This window comes from Lagenorhynchus albirostris, chromosome 11 (genome assembly GCF_949774975.1).
Source record: "Lagenorhynchus albirostris chromosome 11, mLagAlb1.1, whole genome shotgun sequence".
Lineage (NCBI taxonomy): Eukaryota > Metazoa > Chordata > Mammalia > Artiodactyla > Delphinidae > Lagenorhynchus > Lagenorhynchus albirostris.
Window position 1 is genome coordinate 53,021,239 of NC_083105.1, and position 19,646 is coordinate 53,040,884.

The 19,646-nt window shown below is 39.9% G+C and overlaps 1 protein-coding gene across 1 annotated transcript; it reads left to right on the forward strand.

The window, feature by feature from the left end:
• Nucleotides 1–14,326: 14,326 nt before the first annotated feature.
• AVPR1A (arginine vasopressin receptor 1A) lies at nt 14,327–18,571 on the forward strand. Its single transcript, XM_060164734.1, has 2 exons — nt 14,327–15,630; nt 17,789–18,571. Exons 1-2 carry the CDS (start codon nt 14,646–14,648, stop codon nt 18,073–18,075), a joined length of 1,272 nt encoding a protein of 423 aa, XP_060020717.1. The 5' UTR covers nt 14,327–14,645; the 3' UTR covers nt 18,076–18,571.
• Nucleotides 18,572–19,646: the final 1,075 nt, after the last annotated feature.

The following is a 19,646-nucleotide window of genomic DNA, read 5'->3' on the forward strand; positions in this document are numbered from 1 at the left end:
CCATGCACCCTGGAGCCTGTGTGCCACAACTAGAGAAGAGAAAAACCTGCACACCACAACTAGAAAGAAGCCAGCGCACCACAACGGAAGATCCCAAGTGCCGCAACTAAGAACCGACGCAGCCAAAAAAAAAAAAAACTCCCATTTTAGAAAAGATTCCGCTAATAGTACCCAATATGCTTACTTCTAAATTCCCTTTGAAAATGCACATGGATTCACAAAAATGCAAAAAGCTATGACAATTCTGGAAATCAAGGGGAAGCGATCAAGCATTTGCAAGAATCTGGGAAAATTTTCCACACTAAGACACAGGAAGTTAATTTGAAAGAACAGTGTTGTGGTCACCTTGCCTAAAAACAAAACAGCACAACCCATTAGTAAATAAGCATAGAAAGGCTCAGCTGTGGCCCCTCTGTTAATTTCTAGCTCACTAGAAATTAATTAATTAATTAATTTCAGAGCTTTCACTCCATACAGAAAACATGTAAACACCACGTTATCATTTTCAGAGATGGTTAAGAATCCTGACCACCCATCAGTTCAGGGTATAATACCAGGTATGGTCCTAAAGTCAGCAAAACAGTAAAAAAAACTGGTACAGTCCAAATGACCCTTGAAAATTCTCCAAGTAAGGCTTCATGGAGATGAACATACTACCTCTCTATGAGTCAAACACAATCAGGGTCTTCTCTAGCATTAGAAGCCAGAAGACATGGCTGGCTTGTGCCTGAGAGTAACATTGTTTGAACAATCAATATTGTGGATCACACACAGCATTTTAAGAAGACACGTAATGGGAACTGAACCAAACAGAAAAGAATAGACTCCTTTTAGCCTCCTTTCGGGGCATATGCTTAATAGGTGGAATTCCAAGTAGAGTCCACTGCCACTACCTCCCCAGTCTCTTTCTTCCTCTCACTCTGTCTGGGACATATAGCTAAATTAACGTAAGCTGAGTGTGCAAGAGATATGATGACTCCACTGATTGTCCCTTCCTGAGTTATTAGTCCGGTTGCATTTTTGTGAATCCATGTGCGTTTTTAAAGGGAATTTAGAAGTAATTCAAACACTTCTTCCCAAAACCCTGTGGCCAGAGGTAAAGGGGTAAGACACATCTGGTGGCATGGCACTCTGGGATATGCAGCCTAATGTGATATATTTTAATGGTAACTAAAGCAGGATGAGTTCTGGTAGCAGTGGATATTGTGGGATATTTCAGTGTTTTTCAAAGTACAACCCACAGACCATCTATGTGCTTGTTATAAATAGATTTTTGTGCTTTACTCTAAATCCAGTGAACCTGGAGGGAGTGATTCAGTGATTCTCCAGAAGAACTCACAGAACTCACAAAAGCTCTTATACTCATGTTCATCATTTATTACAGCAAATGATACAGATTAAAATTAGCAAAGAAGAAAGGCACAGAGGGCTGAATTCAGGAGAGCACAAGTGTGAGATTCCAGTTGTCCTCGTCCAATGGAGACATACAGATAGCACTTAATTCTCCCAGTGACAACGTGTGACAACATGTTCAAAGTACTGCTAACTAGGGAGGCTCGCCTGAACCATAGTGTAGTAGAGTCAGGCACGTAGGCATGGAGTGCCCATGTGACGGACCTTAGTTTCTCAGTCTCTAGCACCTCCAGAGGTGAAACTGGTGGCCCTAGGCCACCACCATAAAGAACACTGTTAGCATAAACTATCTGATATGAGGGAGGGAAAGAGGGAGGAGGAAAAGGAAAAAGAGGGATAATTGTCCAAATAGACATCAAGGCTTGTTATGAAACTATAATAATAAGACAGTGTGGGTTTGGAATAGGAATAAATAACCTAGAAAATTTACATATACATGAAAATTTGATTTATGACAGAGTTTTGTCATTGCAGATCAACAGGGAAAGGAGAAGGTTTTTTTCCTATAAATCCTGCTGAATCAATTGGTCATCTATATGAACCAAACAATGACAATAGATCCCTATGTTCCACCATCAACAAGAATCATTTCCAAGTGGGTTAAATGTGTAGACAGAATTTAAAACCTTTTATAAGAAAAAAATTATTAAAATATCTATAAAGCCTTGATATTTGGAAGAATTTCTTAGGCAAGACATGAAAGACATTGCTTAGGCTAATCATAAAAGAAGAAACTAGTAAACTCAGGTACAGTAAAATTAATAACTGTTATTTATGAAAAGACAGCATCATACAAGAGAAAGACTAACCTCTAAGCAGACAAAAAGATACACTGTGGATTACTATCCAGATATATGAGGAACTTCTATAAATCAACAAGAGAAAAAGATAAAGAACTGGTAGAAAGAGCAATATATCCAAAAAAAAAACAAAGAAAGAAAAATAATGGCAAATAAATATATGAAAATATGTTCAACATTCTTATTAAACAATAATATGCAAATTAAGACCACTGAGATAATTCCATTTACTCTAGATTGATGAAAATTAAATCTGATAATAACATGTGTTGGCAAGAATATAAAATACTGGGAACTAAACTACTGCTAATGAAAGAACTACCACTTTGGATGACAATTTGGATATTCACATATGCCATGACCCAGCAATTCTGCTCATAGATCCCTCGAGATCTCTTGTACGTGTGTGCCAGGAGAAATAAACAAGAATGTTCATAGTAGCACTATTTATAAGAGCAAAAAACTTAATGCATTCCAAATGTTCATTGACAAGGAAATAAATTTTGGCATATTTATAGGATGAACAGTAAACTATAGTTAAAATGAAAGAATTGTAGCCTATGTAACAACATGGATGAATCTTAATATTTCTAACACGGGGTGGCAAAAAACACATTACATAGGATTATATATAATGTGATGTCATCACTATATAGCTAAAAAAATAAGCCTAACTAACCAATATATTGTTAGGGATCTCTTTCTCTCTCTCTCTCTCTCTCTCTCTCTCTCTCTCTCTCTCTCTCTCTCTCTCTCTATATATATATATATATATATATATGTATGTATATATATATACATATATATATACATATAACAACTGTAATACAACCATTCACTTTTACAAAATGAAAGAATATAAAAAAGTATAAATTATTATCTATGATAGGTGAGAAGGCAGGAGGGTGAGAGAAGGAAGGAACATACAGGTAAATGCAAAGTGTTGTTTTATTTCTTGAGTAAGGTGATAAGTTCATGTGTAATGGTTTTGTTTTTATGATTCGTAACTTCAGTTGCATGTATATTATCAAATATTCTATGATACAATACTTTATTTGCAACTGTAAAAAAAGGAGGCTCAGAAGAGAATTGGGGACAGGATATATAGATGGATTTTTTTTTTTTTTTTTTTTGCTATAAAGCGGAGCAGAAAAATGGAACAAAAACTGGGGTTTATGAGGTCAAGGGAAAGTTTTGTTTTAAGATGGGAGATATTACAGAATATTTATAAGTTGATGGGAATAAGCCAGTTCAGAGGGGAAAACTGATAGTTTCAGAAGCAAAACCCTTAAGTAGATTAGAAGGGAAGAGATCCAGTGAACTGGTGAGAAGACTGGGAAACTGACACTATAAAAGAAGTAGAGGCAGAAGACGTGGGTATGGTTGCAGGTAAATAGCTAGAGGGAGGGGTATTAAGTTCTCTTCTGATTTATGTCCATTTCTTATGTGAAATAAGAATGAAGATCATTAGATGAGAGTGAGGAAGTGTAGAGGGTGATGGGGAATTAAAATAAAAGGTGTGGAAGAGTTATCTTGCCAGTTATCTTGATCGGTCATTGTGCTTTTCTTGTAAATTCCAGCTGCTCTGCTACAGGAACAAAACTGCATTTAACAAAAAGGGGAATTTTTCCATAGGAAGTACAATTTTTTAAAAAAGAGCAGACAAGGAGAAACGTGAATTCAAAAGAATTAATTAAACAAATGGACTATGGAATGTAAAATAGGTAATGAGATAAGTGAGGACCTAGAGAATGATGATGGACATCAAAAGCTGGCAGGTTAATGGGTTGGAGGGTTCTGGAGGTACCTAAGACTTGTTTATTCAATAAATGATATTGGAATAACTAGCCATTGCAAGGGGGTAGTAGAATCCCTAATTCACCCCTCACACCAAAATAAGTTCTAAGTGACATGAAAACCTAAAATTTAACAATATACATCAATAAAAATGCATATATACATAACAGCTATAATTTCAACTTGAAAAAGACCTCTAAGCATGCTATTGAAGGAAATGTTTGATAAATATGACTAGAGGAAAATTTAAAACTTCTATATTGCAAAAATATGCAAATATTTGTATATAATTCTTACCAATCAATATCAAAAAAAGTATACCCAAATAGAAAATTAATCAAAAGATATATGTAAGCAATATATAAAAGAAGAAATACAAAAAGTTAGAAATATTTGAAAAGATATTCAACCCCACTAGAAAGCAAAGAAATAGAAATTAAATTTAAAAGCAAATTAAATAAGGTAAATGATAAACTGGGGAAAATATCATATATATATTAGAACGCTTCCAAATGAAAAGAAAACTAAGAATTCTACCAGAAATGTAGCAAAAATGTAACTAATTTGCAAAAGAATAAATATAATTAGATAAGATGTTTATGGAAAATATTTAACCTCATTATTTGTCAATCAATACACATTCAAACAATTATTCATTTATCAAATATGGAAAGACTTCTTTTTAATGAAGAGATTCCACGCCCATAAAGCTGTGGAAAATGGGCACTCTCATGCATTGCTGATTAATTATTATATGTTATATAATTAGGCTGATATATTGTGATTTGATAATAAGGTCAAATTTTTATATAACATTTGATCCAGTAATTCTACTTTCAGAACTTCAACCTTAGGAAATAAACATGGATGTGAGTAAAGAGGTATCTGTAATCAGCATTGTGTGTAAGAGGCAGGCAGGTGGGGTGGGGGCAGAGGTGAAGGGAGAATGTAAGAAATCCAGGAGGACTAATGATGAAAAATCTGAAAATGAAATTAAGAAAACACTCCCATTTACCATGGCAACAAAAAGAATAAAATATCTACCAATAAACCTACCTAAGGAGACAAAAGACCTGTATGCAGAAAATTATAAGACACTGATGAAAGAAATTTAACATGATACAAATAGATGGAGAGATATAGCATGTTCTTAGATTGGAAGAATCAACACTGTGAAAATGACTCTACTACCCAAAGCAATCTACAGATTCAATGCAATCCCTAGCAAACTACCACTGGCATTTTTCACAGAACTAGAACAAAAAATTTCACAATTTATATGGAAACACAAAAGACCCTGAATAGCCAAAGCAATCTTGAGAACAAAAAATGGAGCTGGAGGAATCAGGCTCCCTGACTTCAGACTATACTACAAAGCTACAGTAATCAAGATAGTATGGTACTGGCACAAAAACAGAAATATAGATCAATAGAACAGGATAGAAAGTGCAGAGATAAACCCATGCACATATGGTCACCTTATCTTTGATAAAGGAGGCAAGAATATACAGTGGAGAAAAGACAGCCTCTTCAGTAACTGGTGCTGGGAAAACTGGACAGTTACATGTAAAAGTATGAGATTAGAACACTCCCTAACACCATACACAAAAATAAACTCCAAATGGATTAAAGACCTAAATGTAAGGCCAGAAACTATCAAATTCTTAGAGGAAAACATAGGCAGAACACTCTATGACATAAATCACAGCAAGATCCTTTTTGACTCACCTCCTAGAGAAATGGAAATAAAAACAAAAATAAACAAATGGGACCTAATGAAACTTAGAAGCTTCTGCACAGCAAAGGAAACCATAAACAAGATCAAAAGACAACCCTCAGAATGGGAGAAAATATTCGCAAATGAAGCAACTGACAAAGGATTAATCTCCAAAATTTACAAGCAGCTCATGCAGCTCAATAACAAAAAAACAAACAACCCAATCCAAAAATGGGCAGAAGACCTAAATAGACATTTCTCCAAAGAAGATATACAGATTGCCAACAAACACATGAAAGAATGCTCAACATCATTAATCATTAGAGAAATGCAAATCAAAACTACAATGAGAGGGGCTTCCCTGGTGGCGCAGTGGTTGAGAGTCCGCCTGCCAATGCAGGGGACAGGGGTTCGTGCCCTGGTCTGGGAGGATCCTACATGCTGCGGAGCGGCTGGGCCCGTGGGCCATGGCCGCTGAGCCTGCACGTCCGGAGCCTGTGGTCCGCAACGGGAGAGGCCGCAACAATGAGAGGCCCGCATACCGAAAAAAAAAAAAAAAAACTACAATGAGATGTCATCTCACACCAGTCAGAATGGCCATCATCAAAAAATCTAGAAACAATAAATGCTGGAGAGGGTGTGGAGCAAAGGTTGCACTGTTGGTGGGAATGTAAATTGATACAGCCACTATGGAGAACAGTATGGAGGTTCCTTAAAAAACTACAAGTAGAACTACCACACAACCCAGCAATACCACTACTGGGCATATACTCTGAGCAAACCATAATTCAAAAAGAGTCATGTACCAATATGTTCATTGCAGCTCTATTTACAATAGCCAGGACATGGAAGCAACCTAAATGTCCATCAACAGATGAATGGATAAAGAAGATGTGGCACATACATACAATGGAATATTACTCACCCATAAAAAGAAACGAAATTGAGTTATTTGTAGTGAGGTGGATGGACCTAGAGTCTGTCATACAGAGTGAAGTAAGTCAGAAAGAGAAAAACAAATACCGTATGCTAACACATATATATGGAATCTAAGAAAAAAAAAAGGTCACGAAGAAACTAGGGGTAAGACGGGAATAAAGACACAGACCTACTAGAGAATGAACGTGAGGATATGGGGAGGGGGAAGGGTAAGCTGTGACAAAGTGAGAGAGAGGCATGGACATATATACACTACCAAACGTAAAACAGATAGCTAGTGGGAAGCAGGCGCATAGCACAGGGAGATCAGCTCGGTGGTTTGTGACCACCTAGAGGGGTGGGATAGGGAGTGTGGGAGGGAGGGAGACGCAAGAGGGAAGAGATATGGGAACATATGTGTATGTATAACTGATTCACTTTGTTATAAAGCAGAAACTATCACACCATTGTAAAGCAATTATACTCCAATAAAGATGATAAAAAAAAAAGACATCCAGGAGGCCAAAACTACCCTCCTCCTCAAAAAAAGAAAAACATATAAAATAAATAAGTTAGGTGTATCAATGGGATGGAAAAGTCTGAAACCATAAAACTGATGATATAGAAGAATATTCAGTGACATGGAGAAAAGTTTACAATATGTTGTGAATTTGAAAAATCAGATTATATTATATAATATGGTCTAATTTTAGTTTTATAAAAGATATACACACAGGAAAAGAACCGGAAAAGCATAAGCAAATGATAAGTGTGATTATCTATGGACGCTGGGAGTAGTATGAAACATTTAAAATTTTATTTACATTTTTCTGTTTTCACATTTTTATAAAATAATATTGTTCTAGGAAGAAAATACAGCTATTATCATTATAAATGAATGAATATAGCTTCTTTTTCTTCTTCCCCTTATTCATAACCACAGTAGAAGTAATATTAAAAGTGTGTTCCAGATTTTTTGTCTGCCCACGTCTTCTATGGCTGAGTACTCCAAGTTAATATTCCATTATGATAAAATAAATCCATACAGGATTTAGTTGTGTGACACCACTTTTTTTTTTTTTTTTGCGGTATGCAGGCCTCTCACTGTTGTGGCCTCTCCCTTTGAGGAGCACAGGCTCCGGACGCGCAGGCTCAGCGGCTATGGCTCACGGGCCCAGCCGCTCTGCAGCATGTGAGATCTTCTCGGACTGGGGCACGAACCCGTGTGCCCTGCATCGGCAGGCGGACTCTCAACCACTGCGCCACCAGGGAAGCCCTGACACAACTTTTTAAAATGCTGCATTGTTGTGATAGATCCTCATTGAAAGAATAGTTATATTCTTGAGAAGATGGACTGGCTTTTCAAACACAAGATAGGCAGAGATTCTGGAAAGTGTAAAAGTCTTCTCTCAAGATCAGTTACATAATAATTCTTCCTTTTTAATACTGTATTCCATGTAGGAATAAATAAAGAGCATCAGACATCCATTTGATTGCATGTACTCTGGAAATTGTAATGATGATGTCTTTATAGTTATTTCATTCTACTGACTTACCATGTACTCAGAAAACATTTTCAGATAAAAGTCTGTTTGGGAACACTGAGGCAAAGCCCCAACTATTTCAAACCTATTCTATTTTATATCCATATCTTAAATGTACTTGGAGAAGTTAAACCTTAGAGATTCTTACATATACATAGAGGTTGTAGTCCAAATGGATTAAACCATTTCTCAGGCAACAGGTCTGCTTTATCCAGGGATAAATTAGGTGTAAATATGTAATTATCACCATGAAAATCCTAATGAAAATAAAATGCACCTTATTTCATATTAATCACAGTCCTCCCTGGTAATAGCAAAAAAGAGATTTTCAGAAACTTTCAAGCATCTGGCAAGTATATGTGAGGTGGCAGACAGAAGAGGTAAGAGGAGTGGATGTAGAAATGGAATGTATTTCTTCAAAACTAACCCCTTGTCAAACCTCAAAAAAGAAGAAAAGGAGAAGCAAAAAGAATTTTTGTCTATTTTAAAAAGATAGTATTCACAGTAGACCAACAAAATAATGATAGTATCACAATTCCTGATGTCAGCACCCTTCAAACAACACAAACCTTTTCTCTTGTGAAAAAGGAATTAATGAATACACAGAGGTGGATTCAATGATGCCGACTCACTAAAAGAATGTGTCTTGATGATTATCAAATTCTAAGCATAATATTGAAGTTGCTGAACTATGAAAATGCAGAGAATCCAAATACATACTAATTCATCAGGAGCAAAATTTGTAAACTCAACATTTTAAATGTGCTTATATTTTTTAAAGTTTTAAATTAAATCAACCATATAATTTTTTTAAATTATTTATTTATTTATATTTTTGGCTGTGTTGGGTCTCCGTTTCTGTGCCAGGGCTTTCTCCAGTTGCGGCAAGTGGGAGCCACTCATCGCTGTGCACGGGCCTCTCACCGTCGCGGCCTCTCCCGCCGCGGAGCACAGGCTCCAGACACACAGGCTCAGCAGTCGTGGCTCACGGGCCCAGTCGCTCCGCGGCACGTGGGATCCCCCCAGACCAGGGCTCAAACCCGTGTCCCCCGCATTGGCAGGCAGACCCCCAACCACTGCGCCACCAGGGAAGCCCCAACCATATAATTTTTAATGCAAACAATTTTCTGAACATATGATATCAATAGTAAATTTAGAAATCTTCCTTTGGAGTGGCTTTTCTACTAATGCTGTATTGACTGACTTAGAATTTTTCAAATTCAAAACAAGTGATGAGATTTTAATTTTTCATCAACAAATATTAGGATATTTGAGATTTTGTTGAGCATGGGAGCCTCTCTTTAATGCCATAGCTCTGTTTTCTAACAGGCAAGCCCATTTTATCACATAAGAAAATAAAGCTTTTTAAATAGGAGCAAATTCTGTCCTCATTTTTCATTTGACCCCAATAGAGTAAACAGTATTATAATGAAGACATGATGTTTTTCCATGTTTGACATGCAGCATTTTTTAGAATCCAGTGTGTGTGTGTGTGTGTGTGTGTGTGTGTGTGTGTTAAAGACAATCATTCACTGGGTAATTTTAAAATCAAATATACACTTACCTGTCCAGGATTCATAAGGCAGAAAGGTGACTAGAATCATTGAAGACCCTCTAGATATGAAAGCTAACTCTCTGTTTTCATGGAGATACTAGAGAGATTTAGGTGCTTAAGGATGGCTCCTCAAGAACTCATCCCTAATTTATCCAGTCATCAAACACTTTCTGAAATGTATGTTCCTTCAGCACTCAAAAAACAGTTTCTATTACAATGTTTGTTAATTCTTTCTGCAAATATGTGTTAAATGCTTGTGATGTATATGGGCAGCATTAGGGCACAGAGGTTAGAACACAGGCCTGGACATCAGACGGACTGATGTGGGATTCAGCCCAGCCACTTGGAGTCTTGTGACTTTGGTTAAGTTGCTTAACCTCCCTAACCTTTGTTTTATTCACCTGTAAAGTGGGATAATAGTAAGTATATTCCTATACACAGTTTATTTTAAATACTACTTGAAAGAGTAAATAAAATAATAAATTTAAAGCTCTTACTCACAAATTAAGAGCTTATTCAGCATTGGTAAATATTAATATTATCTATTATTATTTATTCTACTACTACTACTATCCTGTACTTAGTTTACTAACGAGAAAAGCAAAGATATAGAATAACCAGAGCAGATCCTACCTGATCTCTTAGTCTTAAAGGAGAACATATCATACACAGATGAAATGTTAAGTAACCACCCAAGTACCCCATATGAGACTGTAAGATGCAGGAACATGAGGCTCACAGGTGGCAGTACAGTGTGATGGTTATGATTGTAAATTCTGCCAGAATCAGTTCCTTCTGTTCAAATCCTTATTCTAATACTGACCAACTGTGTCACCCAAGCCTAGTTATTTAACCTCTCTGTGCCTCTGTTTCCTCAAATGTAAAGTGAAATAATAAGAGTACATCCCTTAGATGGTCATTGGGAGGATTAAATGAAGTAAAGCGCTTGTGAGAGTGCCTGGCCCAAAGTGTTTACTAAATGTTAGTGACCATTACACACTTCTTGGTATCCAGCTCAAGACCTAGCAGAGTGATGTGCAACAAATATTTGTTGATTTGCTAGAAGTAATGGTATGAATACCAGACTACAGCCCTGTGACTAGAGTGTCATTAATTTGTAATTGAAGGGGAAAGAGTCATTGTGGGCTATGGAAGTAAAATGAATGCTCCTACAGACACCCAATTTCTTCCTTTTCTCACTAAGACAAGAAGTAAACTGAAAGTTTAAGGAAAGGAAGAAGAACATATTGATTGCAGCTATAAGGCAGTACATAAGGTAATGTGATAAACTAAATGTAATCCATTGACATTGGGCATCTCTGCCCCTGGACTTTCTGATTTGACTAAATCTGGTGGTAGTACCCCAGAGTTCTGGAACTCCAAGTACACTTACTCAGTGTTCTTCAAACTGTATCCATTGTCCTGTGACATGTTCATCACTCTTCCACGGGGAAAGTAAAAGGATGGGTGTTTTCCATGGTCAAATAGCTTTGGGAAACACCGATAAACACAGTTAAGTAGGTTTCTCAGAGGTTTTTTATGTATGAATCTCTAGGAGAGAATAAGATGCAAATACAGCACCTCCCCCAATGTATTCAACTGTGGAACTCTTTTCTCATAGAAAACCTATCACCATTTTCTATTGCACAGAAGGGAGGTGGGGAAATGCTGCTTCAATTGGAAGGAAAAATCTTATCAGCAAAATAACAAGTAATATGGAAGAAATTTAGGGGAAAAAGGGAGAATTAATGTTTTGAATACCCATGAAATGCCAGAAACTTAAATGACAACTTAAATAATCCTTGCAGTCACTGCATTATGTTTTATCACCAAGATTTTACAGATGAAGAATTTGAAGCTGAAAGATTAAAATAAAGTCACACAGCTATTGTAGTAAGGGAAAGGGGTGCCTGTTTTCATTAACTGAAATACTTCTTAAATATATGGAATTGCAAACTGGAAGAAGGAAGAATGACAGAGAAAGGTAACTCCAGGACAAGTATGCACAACTCCCATTTTTTTCTTTTCATCATTTCACCCCCAAAATATGTTAACTGAAATCCACTGAGAATAAGATGGGGAAAGTAGTAAGTCTTAATACAAGAAGTACAGAGCAAATACAAATAGCTCTAAGACAAAGCACAAGATACCACAGAAAATACTATGTTCTTTTCACATTTTAGGACCACAATTCCTTTACCTTCCACTGAGTAATTTTCATAGCAGATACATGAATAGTGAGTCAGTATTTCAGTGGTCCTGGTTTCCTTTGAATAGAGAACGAGTAAAACCAAGACAAACACATTTTTAAAACTCCGTAGTTTAAAAGAGGGACCGGGTTGTGGAATCTGCCTTGAACATTTTTTCATATATATATATATATATATATATATATATATATATATATATATATATACACACACACACACACACACACACACACACACATATATGTATCATATATATGTGTGTATATATATAATACACACAGGTAATTAGCACTACTGTTCACTGAAGAAGAATATCTTCCAACTGTGCCCACCAATGTAACCTAACAAGTTATTTTTATAACTTGGATATAGTTTTATTATTGGATCAGAGGGCCTGACACAGATGAATGATTTTCTGAGAGGCTACCACACCATCCATCTGGAATAAGAACACGCAAAGGAACTTTGGTAACCCTGTACTGTAGATTCCTTCCCTTCAGGAAACCTCAAAGCTCAAAGGTGTAGGACCAAGGGCAATAAAATTGCCAGGTTCTGGCCAATGGACCACTTTTGCAATACTCTGGGACACTAGGGTCAGACATTATTTTTCATATGCAACACTAATAATGTAATTTGTGACTCAAAAGAAGGTCACCTCTCCGAGTCAGTGACTATTACCTAATTGCTTGAAGGATTTTTCCAGACAGGTGGTCTGGAAATATTTTACTTACTGACGTCTCTGAACTTTTCAAGTCTTTTGCCTCCAAGATATCTTGGAGAAAGTGAGACAACGCCACACACCTTGTAGTTTTGAGAGCATTTCCCCAAATAGAACATTGTCTTACTTGATCCTCAAAGTAACCTCAAAAGTAGGTAAGACGGGTACTTTCATTCCCATTTTAAAGACGTATAAACCGAGGCTTATGCAGTCACAATGAAGGACTCCCAGGGTCGAGTCCAGCACTCTTAGTGTGACAGCCTTGGGACTCAGCGTGCATGAACTGGGAAGCAAAGTGGAATTATCACTGAGAACTGCATCTCAGAAAATCTTTTGGTTTCTTTGCCTACATCTCATAGATATTCTTCTCAATCAAATTATACCATGGCCACAATATACAAATGTTCTGACCAAAATGTCATGTTCGTGTATCTACAGAGTAGATAACCTTATAAAGTGTTTACTTTTTCCTTTTTTCTTCTTTTGTGAAATAGCCTGAAAACAGCTCCCCCTTGCCGTCCTTCCAAGCGTATCTTCACCAAAGTTTAAAGGCAGAGCTAAGGGAGAGGGTTAGTAATCCTGCCCGTCTCATGCCCTGCAGCTGGGCTCCAGCTGCCCAGAGTAACTAATTAATAGGTAGGTGGTCTTTTCTCTCTTTGCTTCAGAGAGTCTCTTTTCTGCCTGGAGGTTGCCTCTTTCTCATCCACCAGCACAAGGAGCCTGGCGGCTTTTCGCTCCGGTGTCCTGGACAGCGCTGCCTGGGCTGCCGCTCTCCAGCAGCGGCTCTTCGTCCACCCGAGGAGATGTCCCCAGGATTCAGTAGTAACCAGACGAAGTCCCCATGGACTACTGTGGCCCAAATCCCGCCCATCCCAGCTGTGGGAATCAGGCTTTTCCCGGAGAAAACCCCGGGAATCAAGTTTAGAGAAAACTCCTTAAGTCCCACCCACCCCCCAACACGCTCCCAGCCCCGGGGGAAGCTGGAAAACCAGGAGACATTCCTTTTCCCCCCGCTGTAGATAAGTGCACTGTACAGGCAGCCGCCGGGACTGCGAGCGCGTCCTTCCGGTCCGCGAACGCGGGCAGAGTAACAGCAGGCATCAAAGTTACCGGGAAGAGAGCGTCCTTTAAGTCACCCAGTTGTTACCCTACAGAGGAGGGCGGAGAGGAGCGGGGTTGGTGTGAGACGAAATTCCCGTAGCCACGTTGCCCTGAGAATAAAATTAGACTGGCTTCCCCGGGATGGGCGGACCCGCTGCGGAGGGAGACACCCAAGCTGAAGCAGGTGGGCACACGCGCCAAGTTCAGCATCAAGAGCGCCCACGCGGGCGGTGGACTCGGGATTTCTGGGTATCATGTTGACAGCGTCTGTTGAAGTCAAATGCGGGGGTTAAGGTGACCCTTGAGGGAGGCTAGAGGAAATGATGGTAAACCCTGAAAAGGCATGACATGTCCAGATCTCCAAGGTTTTTTTAGAAGAGAAGAGAGGGAAAGCGCCACGGTCAACCCCCTATTACGCCAAGTAATCCGCGAGTTCCCAGCCCCACCCCTGCAGCAGCGATGCAAAGAGGACAAATCACCGACGTAGGGAGGGGGAAAAAAGAAAACCCCCAGGGAAGAGGGAAGGGAGGCAGCGAGTGTAGGCACCGAGCAGTCTCCAACCACTGAGGCGAGAGGGAACGCGATCTGGGGAAACAAACTCCGCATCAATAATTTGAGTTTGGAGCCCAGTGCTTTCAGAGATTCGGAGCGCACCTCCCCAGCTTCGCCCGAGTTGAGACAGGGCAGCGCAGGCAAAGGGGCGGGCAATTCGACCGAGAGCGGCCGAACTGGCTGGTGGCACACGCTGCGCCGGGAGACACCCGCAAGAGAGCGAGCAGAGCCCGGCTCGCGGTGAGCGCTACAAGGAGGGAGCGCACCGCGCGAGCAGGCGGGAAGGGAGCGGGCCTCCGCCGAGGCCGAGGAGGCGCTGCATGGACAGCATGAGCTTCTCCGGGAGCCCCGGCGCGGGGCCCGCAGGGAACTCCAGCCCATGGTGGCCTCTGGACGCCAGCGGTGCCAACACCAGCTGGGAAGCGGAGGCGCTCGGGAAAGATGACAGCCCGCTGGCGGACGAGCGCAACGAGGAGCTGGCCAAGCTGGAGGTCGCCGTGCTGGCCGTGATTTTCGTGGTGGCCGTGCTGGGTAACAGCAGTGTGCTGCTGGCGCTGCACCGCACGCCTCGCAAGATGTCCCGCATGCACCTCTTTATCCGCCACCTCAGCCTGGCCGACCTGGCCGTCGCTCTCTTCCAGGTGCTGCCTCAGCTGTGCTGGGACATCACCTACCGTTTCCGCGGACCCGACGGGCTCTGCCGCGTGGTGAAGCACCTGCAGGTGTTCGCCATGTTCGCATCGGCTTACATGCTGGTGGTCATGACCGCCGACCGCTACATCGCAGTGTGCCATCCGCTGAAGACGCTGCAGCAGCCGGCGCGCCGCTCGCGCCTCATGATCGCTGCCGCCTGGGTGCTGAGCTTCGTGCTGAGCACTCCACAGTACTTCGTCTTCTCCGTGGTCGAAGTGAGCAACGTCACCAAGGCCTACGACTGCTGGGCCAATTTCATCCAGCCCTGGGGTCTCCCCGCCTACGTGACCTGGATGACCGGCAGCATCTTCGTGGCGCCCGTGGTCAGCCTGGGCACCTGCTACGGCTTCATCTGCTACCACATCTGGCGCAACGTCCGCGGAAAGACTGCGGTGCGCCAGGGCAAGGGCGCCCGCGCGGAGGGCGCAGGTGGCGCCTTCCACCAGGAGCTCCTGCTCGCGCCGTGTGTCAGCAGCGTGAAGACAATTTCCCGCGCCAAGATCCGCACGGTGAAGATGACCTTCGTGATCGTGACGGCTTACATCGTTTGCTGGGCGCCCTTCTTCATCATCCAGATGTGGTCTGTCTGGGATAAGAATTTCCCCTGGGTCGGTAGGTGTCGCGGGACGATGGAGTAAGGTGCACAGATGGGGTCTGTGTGCTTGGGGGGGTGGGGGGAGAGAGTTTCTTTTCATAATATCCTCTAGGGCAATAGTTTTTAAACTTCGTGCATGAGAATCACATCTTGAGCGGAACTGTTAAAAGCCAAAGTCGTGGGGTCCCCACCCCAGACGTTTTGATTCAGTAGATCTGGAATGGGGCCCCGGAATCTGCATTTGTAACGAGCTCCTAAAACCACAAATCCAGAAAACTGTGCCCTAGAGTCAGCCGCGCAATTACAGAACAGAATAATGACTTCTTGCCAAAGCACTAACCGCTGTGTTAAAACCCTGCTTTGAAGTCTGTTGGATTCAGAGCAATATGTATACTGTCACAACTGCTTTTTGCTAGTTTGTGAAAAGTATCACAATGTAAAATTTTTGTAGAAATGCCCCAAAGTAAGGGTAAAACGGACATATTTTTAATTTGAAAATAGTTTAAATGTGTTGAAGAGAGATTCTTAAGTCAATCATTTTAATTTGGCATTTAGCTAGTGTTCCATTTCTTATCATAATGTTTTGATTTTTTCCTACAATTACTTTAACACTTTTTTCTCCCCAGTGTTTCAAAGCAGGATTATTAATAAACTCTAAATTTGTTAGACTGATTCATTAGTCCTTCAGCACTAACTTGACCACACAGCTGTACATCTCTCCACACAACTCTTGTAGTTTTCTGAGAATGTCCTCCGCACCTACTAGCTCGTTTGATTTTAATTCCTTCACAAACTAGGAAAACCAGCTTCACGAGAACTTACCCCCAAAAGCATTATTTAATATTGTATCTTGAAAAAAAATTTCCTTTGATAAGGAAAACAAAAATTTTTTTTCACATCAAATATATTACAGAAATGTTGCTGACAACAACTGTAATTGGGAAACAGGTATCTGGGAAGAAGTGTCTCCTTTTGTTATTTGTGATATACTTTGAAAGTTGTATGTACAAATTAAACACTTGAGAGTGAATTTAATTCAGACAAATAAAAGTCATGGCTATAATAGCACTGATGATGAAAAATACAACATAAATGCTATATTTCCTGTCTTGTTTGGTCTTGGCAGCCTCTTAAGTATTAATCAAATAAAAAATTCAGCCTATTTGTTGCTCTATCAGGATTCAGACACAATTACTAAAAAATTCTTCACTTGTGCACAGGTATGTCGATGATTTCCATTCTTTCTGAATACAGTCTTAGTCCTGGATCCTGATCGCCTTTAAGAGTAGCATCTTAGCACAAAGTTTGATTAACTAACCTGTAATTTATTCTGGCGCAACAAGAGTGAGAAGGCCCAAGTTCATAATTAATAAGGGAAAATCAGTGCTTGCCTATTATTCTTACCTTTAGAAAAGGTATATTCTCAGTGCAATAGTTCTATGGTGAAAGGTGATATTTATGTAGTTTACCAGTGCAAATACACAAAAAATAGTTCAAAGGACTGTTGGAATTTCTTAATTTATCTGTTCTTCATAATATAATTTAATTGTTCAAGCCACAATCAAAGATGGTTTTCTTTTAAAATCAGATGACGCTTCTAATTAACCAAAGAAAACAACTAAATATTGCATCTTTCAGGGACCTATTTCAACTACCCCCTTCGGTATAGATTTCTTATTACAAGAATATGTTTAATAGTAAAAAATTTAAAACAACTAAACATGGTCCATAATGTCATACTTTTGCCTGAGTTATCAGGATGGATATAATTTGGTATATGTGGCTATAGCCTCTACAAATTTCACTGAAATGGAAGCCGTTCTCTAAGTGCTGTGTTCATTAGCACACGCTAGTGCTAACATAAAGGATTCAAAACTTTATTAAGTTATTTAATATTCTTAACCTCTTGGAAGTCCCACTCATTCTACTTAAATATTTTAATAGTGGTTTAAAATCCCTGAATTAATTTCAAGGCATCTTGCCTACGAAAATATTTTACAACCAAGCAATTTCCATTCACCAACCATTTCCCTGACTGATAAACAAAATACTTTATTTTCTATATTGATCCATAACATTTTCCAGCTTTCATGAACCAACAGAAAAATGAGTTTATCCAGTGCTGTCACTTGCATTTGACTAGTTAAATGCTCTCCCCTTATGTTTTCCATACAGAGTCGGAAAACCCGGCCACCACCATCACTGCATTACTGGCTTCCTTGAATAGTTGCTGCAATCCCTGGATATACATGTTTTTTAGTGGCCATCTCCTGCAAGACTGTATTCAAAGCTTCCCATGCTGCCAAAACATGAAACAAATATTCAACAAAGAAGATTCTGACAGTATGAGCCGAAAACAGACTTCCTTCACTAACAACCGAAGCCCCACAAATAGGACCGGCGTGTGGAAGGACTCAGCTAAATCCTCCAAGTCCATCCAATTCATTCCTGTTTCATCCTGAGCATGCAGCCTGACTCCTGTAACGGACTTTTCAGCCCACTGACTGAATCCAGCTAGAAATTATTAGAACAAATATAAGATAAATCAATCTGTTGAGTACAAGACTGTGTTTCTAGTTGCATTTTCACATTGCTACAAGCAAAAGCTATGAATTGTTTTATACGGAATGTTAATAAAAACATGCCACACTAAAATCTGCAGACCTAACCCAGAAATAACAGAAGTCATATTTCTGAAGGAAAAAGCATAACCACCTGGCTTTATATTTTGCTGTGGGTTTCTTTTCTTTTTATTTCTGACATAACTAAGGTTTGGTTGGTTTAGAAGTCGTGTAATGTAAGGACATTATTTCTGAACAAAGTAAGCTCATCATCAGCCTTAGGGTTTGAAAGGAATTAGAAGAGACGTCAGAGAAATTATGTTTCCGTCCAGTAAAATTAATTTATGTATCAGAAAATGCAGTCTCAAACCGCGGCCTGGAGTGGGATGGTGCCTTGAAGAGGCATGAGAGCTTGAGGGATATTGAGTAGGGGGTGCCTGTTGCAGAGTGGAAAGAGGAAAGTTCTGTTAGAAGCTATAAATCACCTCCATTTCCAAACAGTAACTTTAAAACTGGCAGTTCCCTCCTTTGGTTCCTCATGTTTCATTGGTTGTCAAAAGCATGATTACCAAGATGCTGAAGGTTAGAGAAAATGTTGTCAACTGGCCGATAATATCTTTTTCTTCCCACTGCAAAGCTGCTTTAAGGTCAGATTTGTATGAAAAATATGCAATTTTATTAGAAGAGTAGAAAGTAGACTGCCTAAGGTATTATGTAGGCTTTCTCTAGAAAATTGTAAACATGTTTTGACCAGTGTTATAAGGTATCCTGTGCTATAGTGGATATTAACACCATCATTACTTCATGTCTGAGGAAGCCAGATTCATAGATATGAGTCTCCTAAAGAATGACTCAGGATACTGAATGTTCCCTCATGTTTAATTAAAAATAACTTGGTCCTTCCTTCTGATCACCCACCCGTCGAACAGTCTCACAGTGGAGGAGAAGCAGGGCTGGGCAGGAAGAGGGCGGGGAAATAGAAAGAAAACTGCTCTGCATCTAGTCTGGCTTCCTTCATTATTAAGTGCATGACTTTAGGGAAATGGCTTAAAAAGACACAAAGCCTCCATTTCCTAGGCTGTACAATGGCGTTGATAACACTTACCTCACAGGGTCGTTGTAAGGACGAAATGAAATCAAGTGTGTGAAAAGATCTTCCTAAACTGTCAAGTGCTGTACAAGTGTTAGCTCTTGCTTTTATTACAGTCTTTTGCTGAGGCGGCGGGGGGTGGGGTGGGGGGTGGGGGGGGAGTCTTCAAAACTTCACAGCTTTTTCCTGTTTGCTTTTCATTAACCAGAATGTGTTGGTTGCATGTCTGGCATACAAAATCCTAAAATTTAAATATAGCTCTGCTGATTAATCGGAAAGCATGGCCAACGGCCACTGTTAAGTCTAACTGCTGCCTAACCAAAGCTTTCCTATTTAAAGAGAGAATTTGCTTTCCTTTGACTGCAGGTAAATTGAAGCCAGC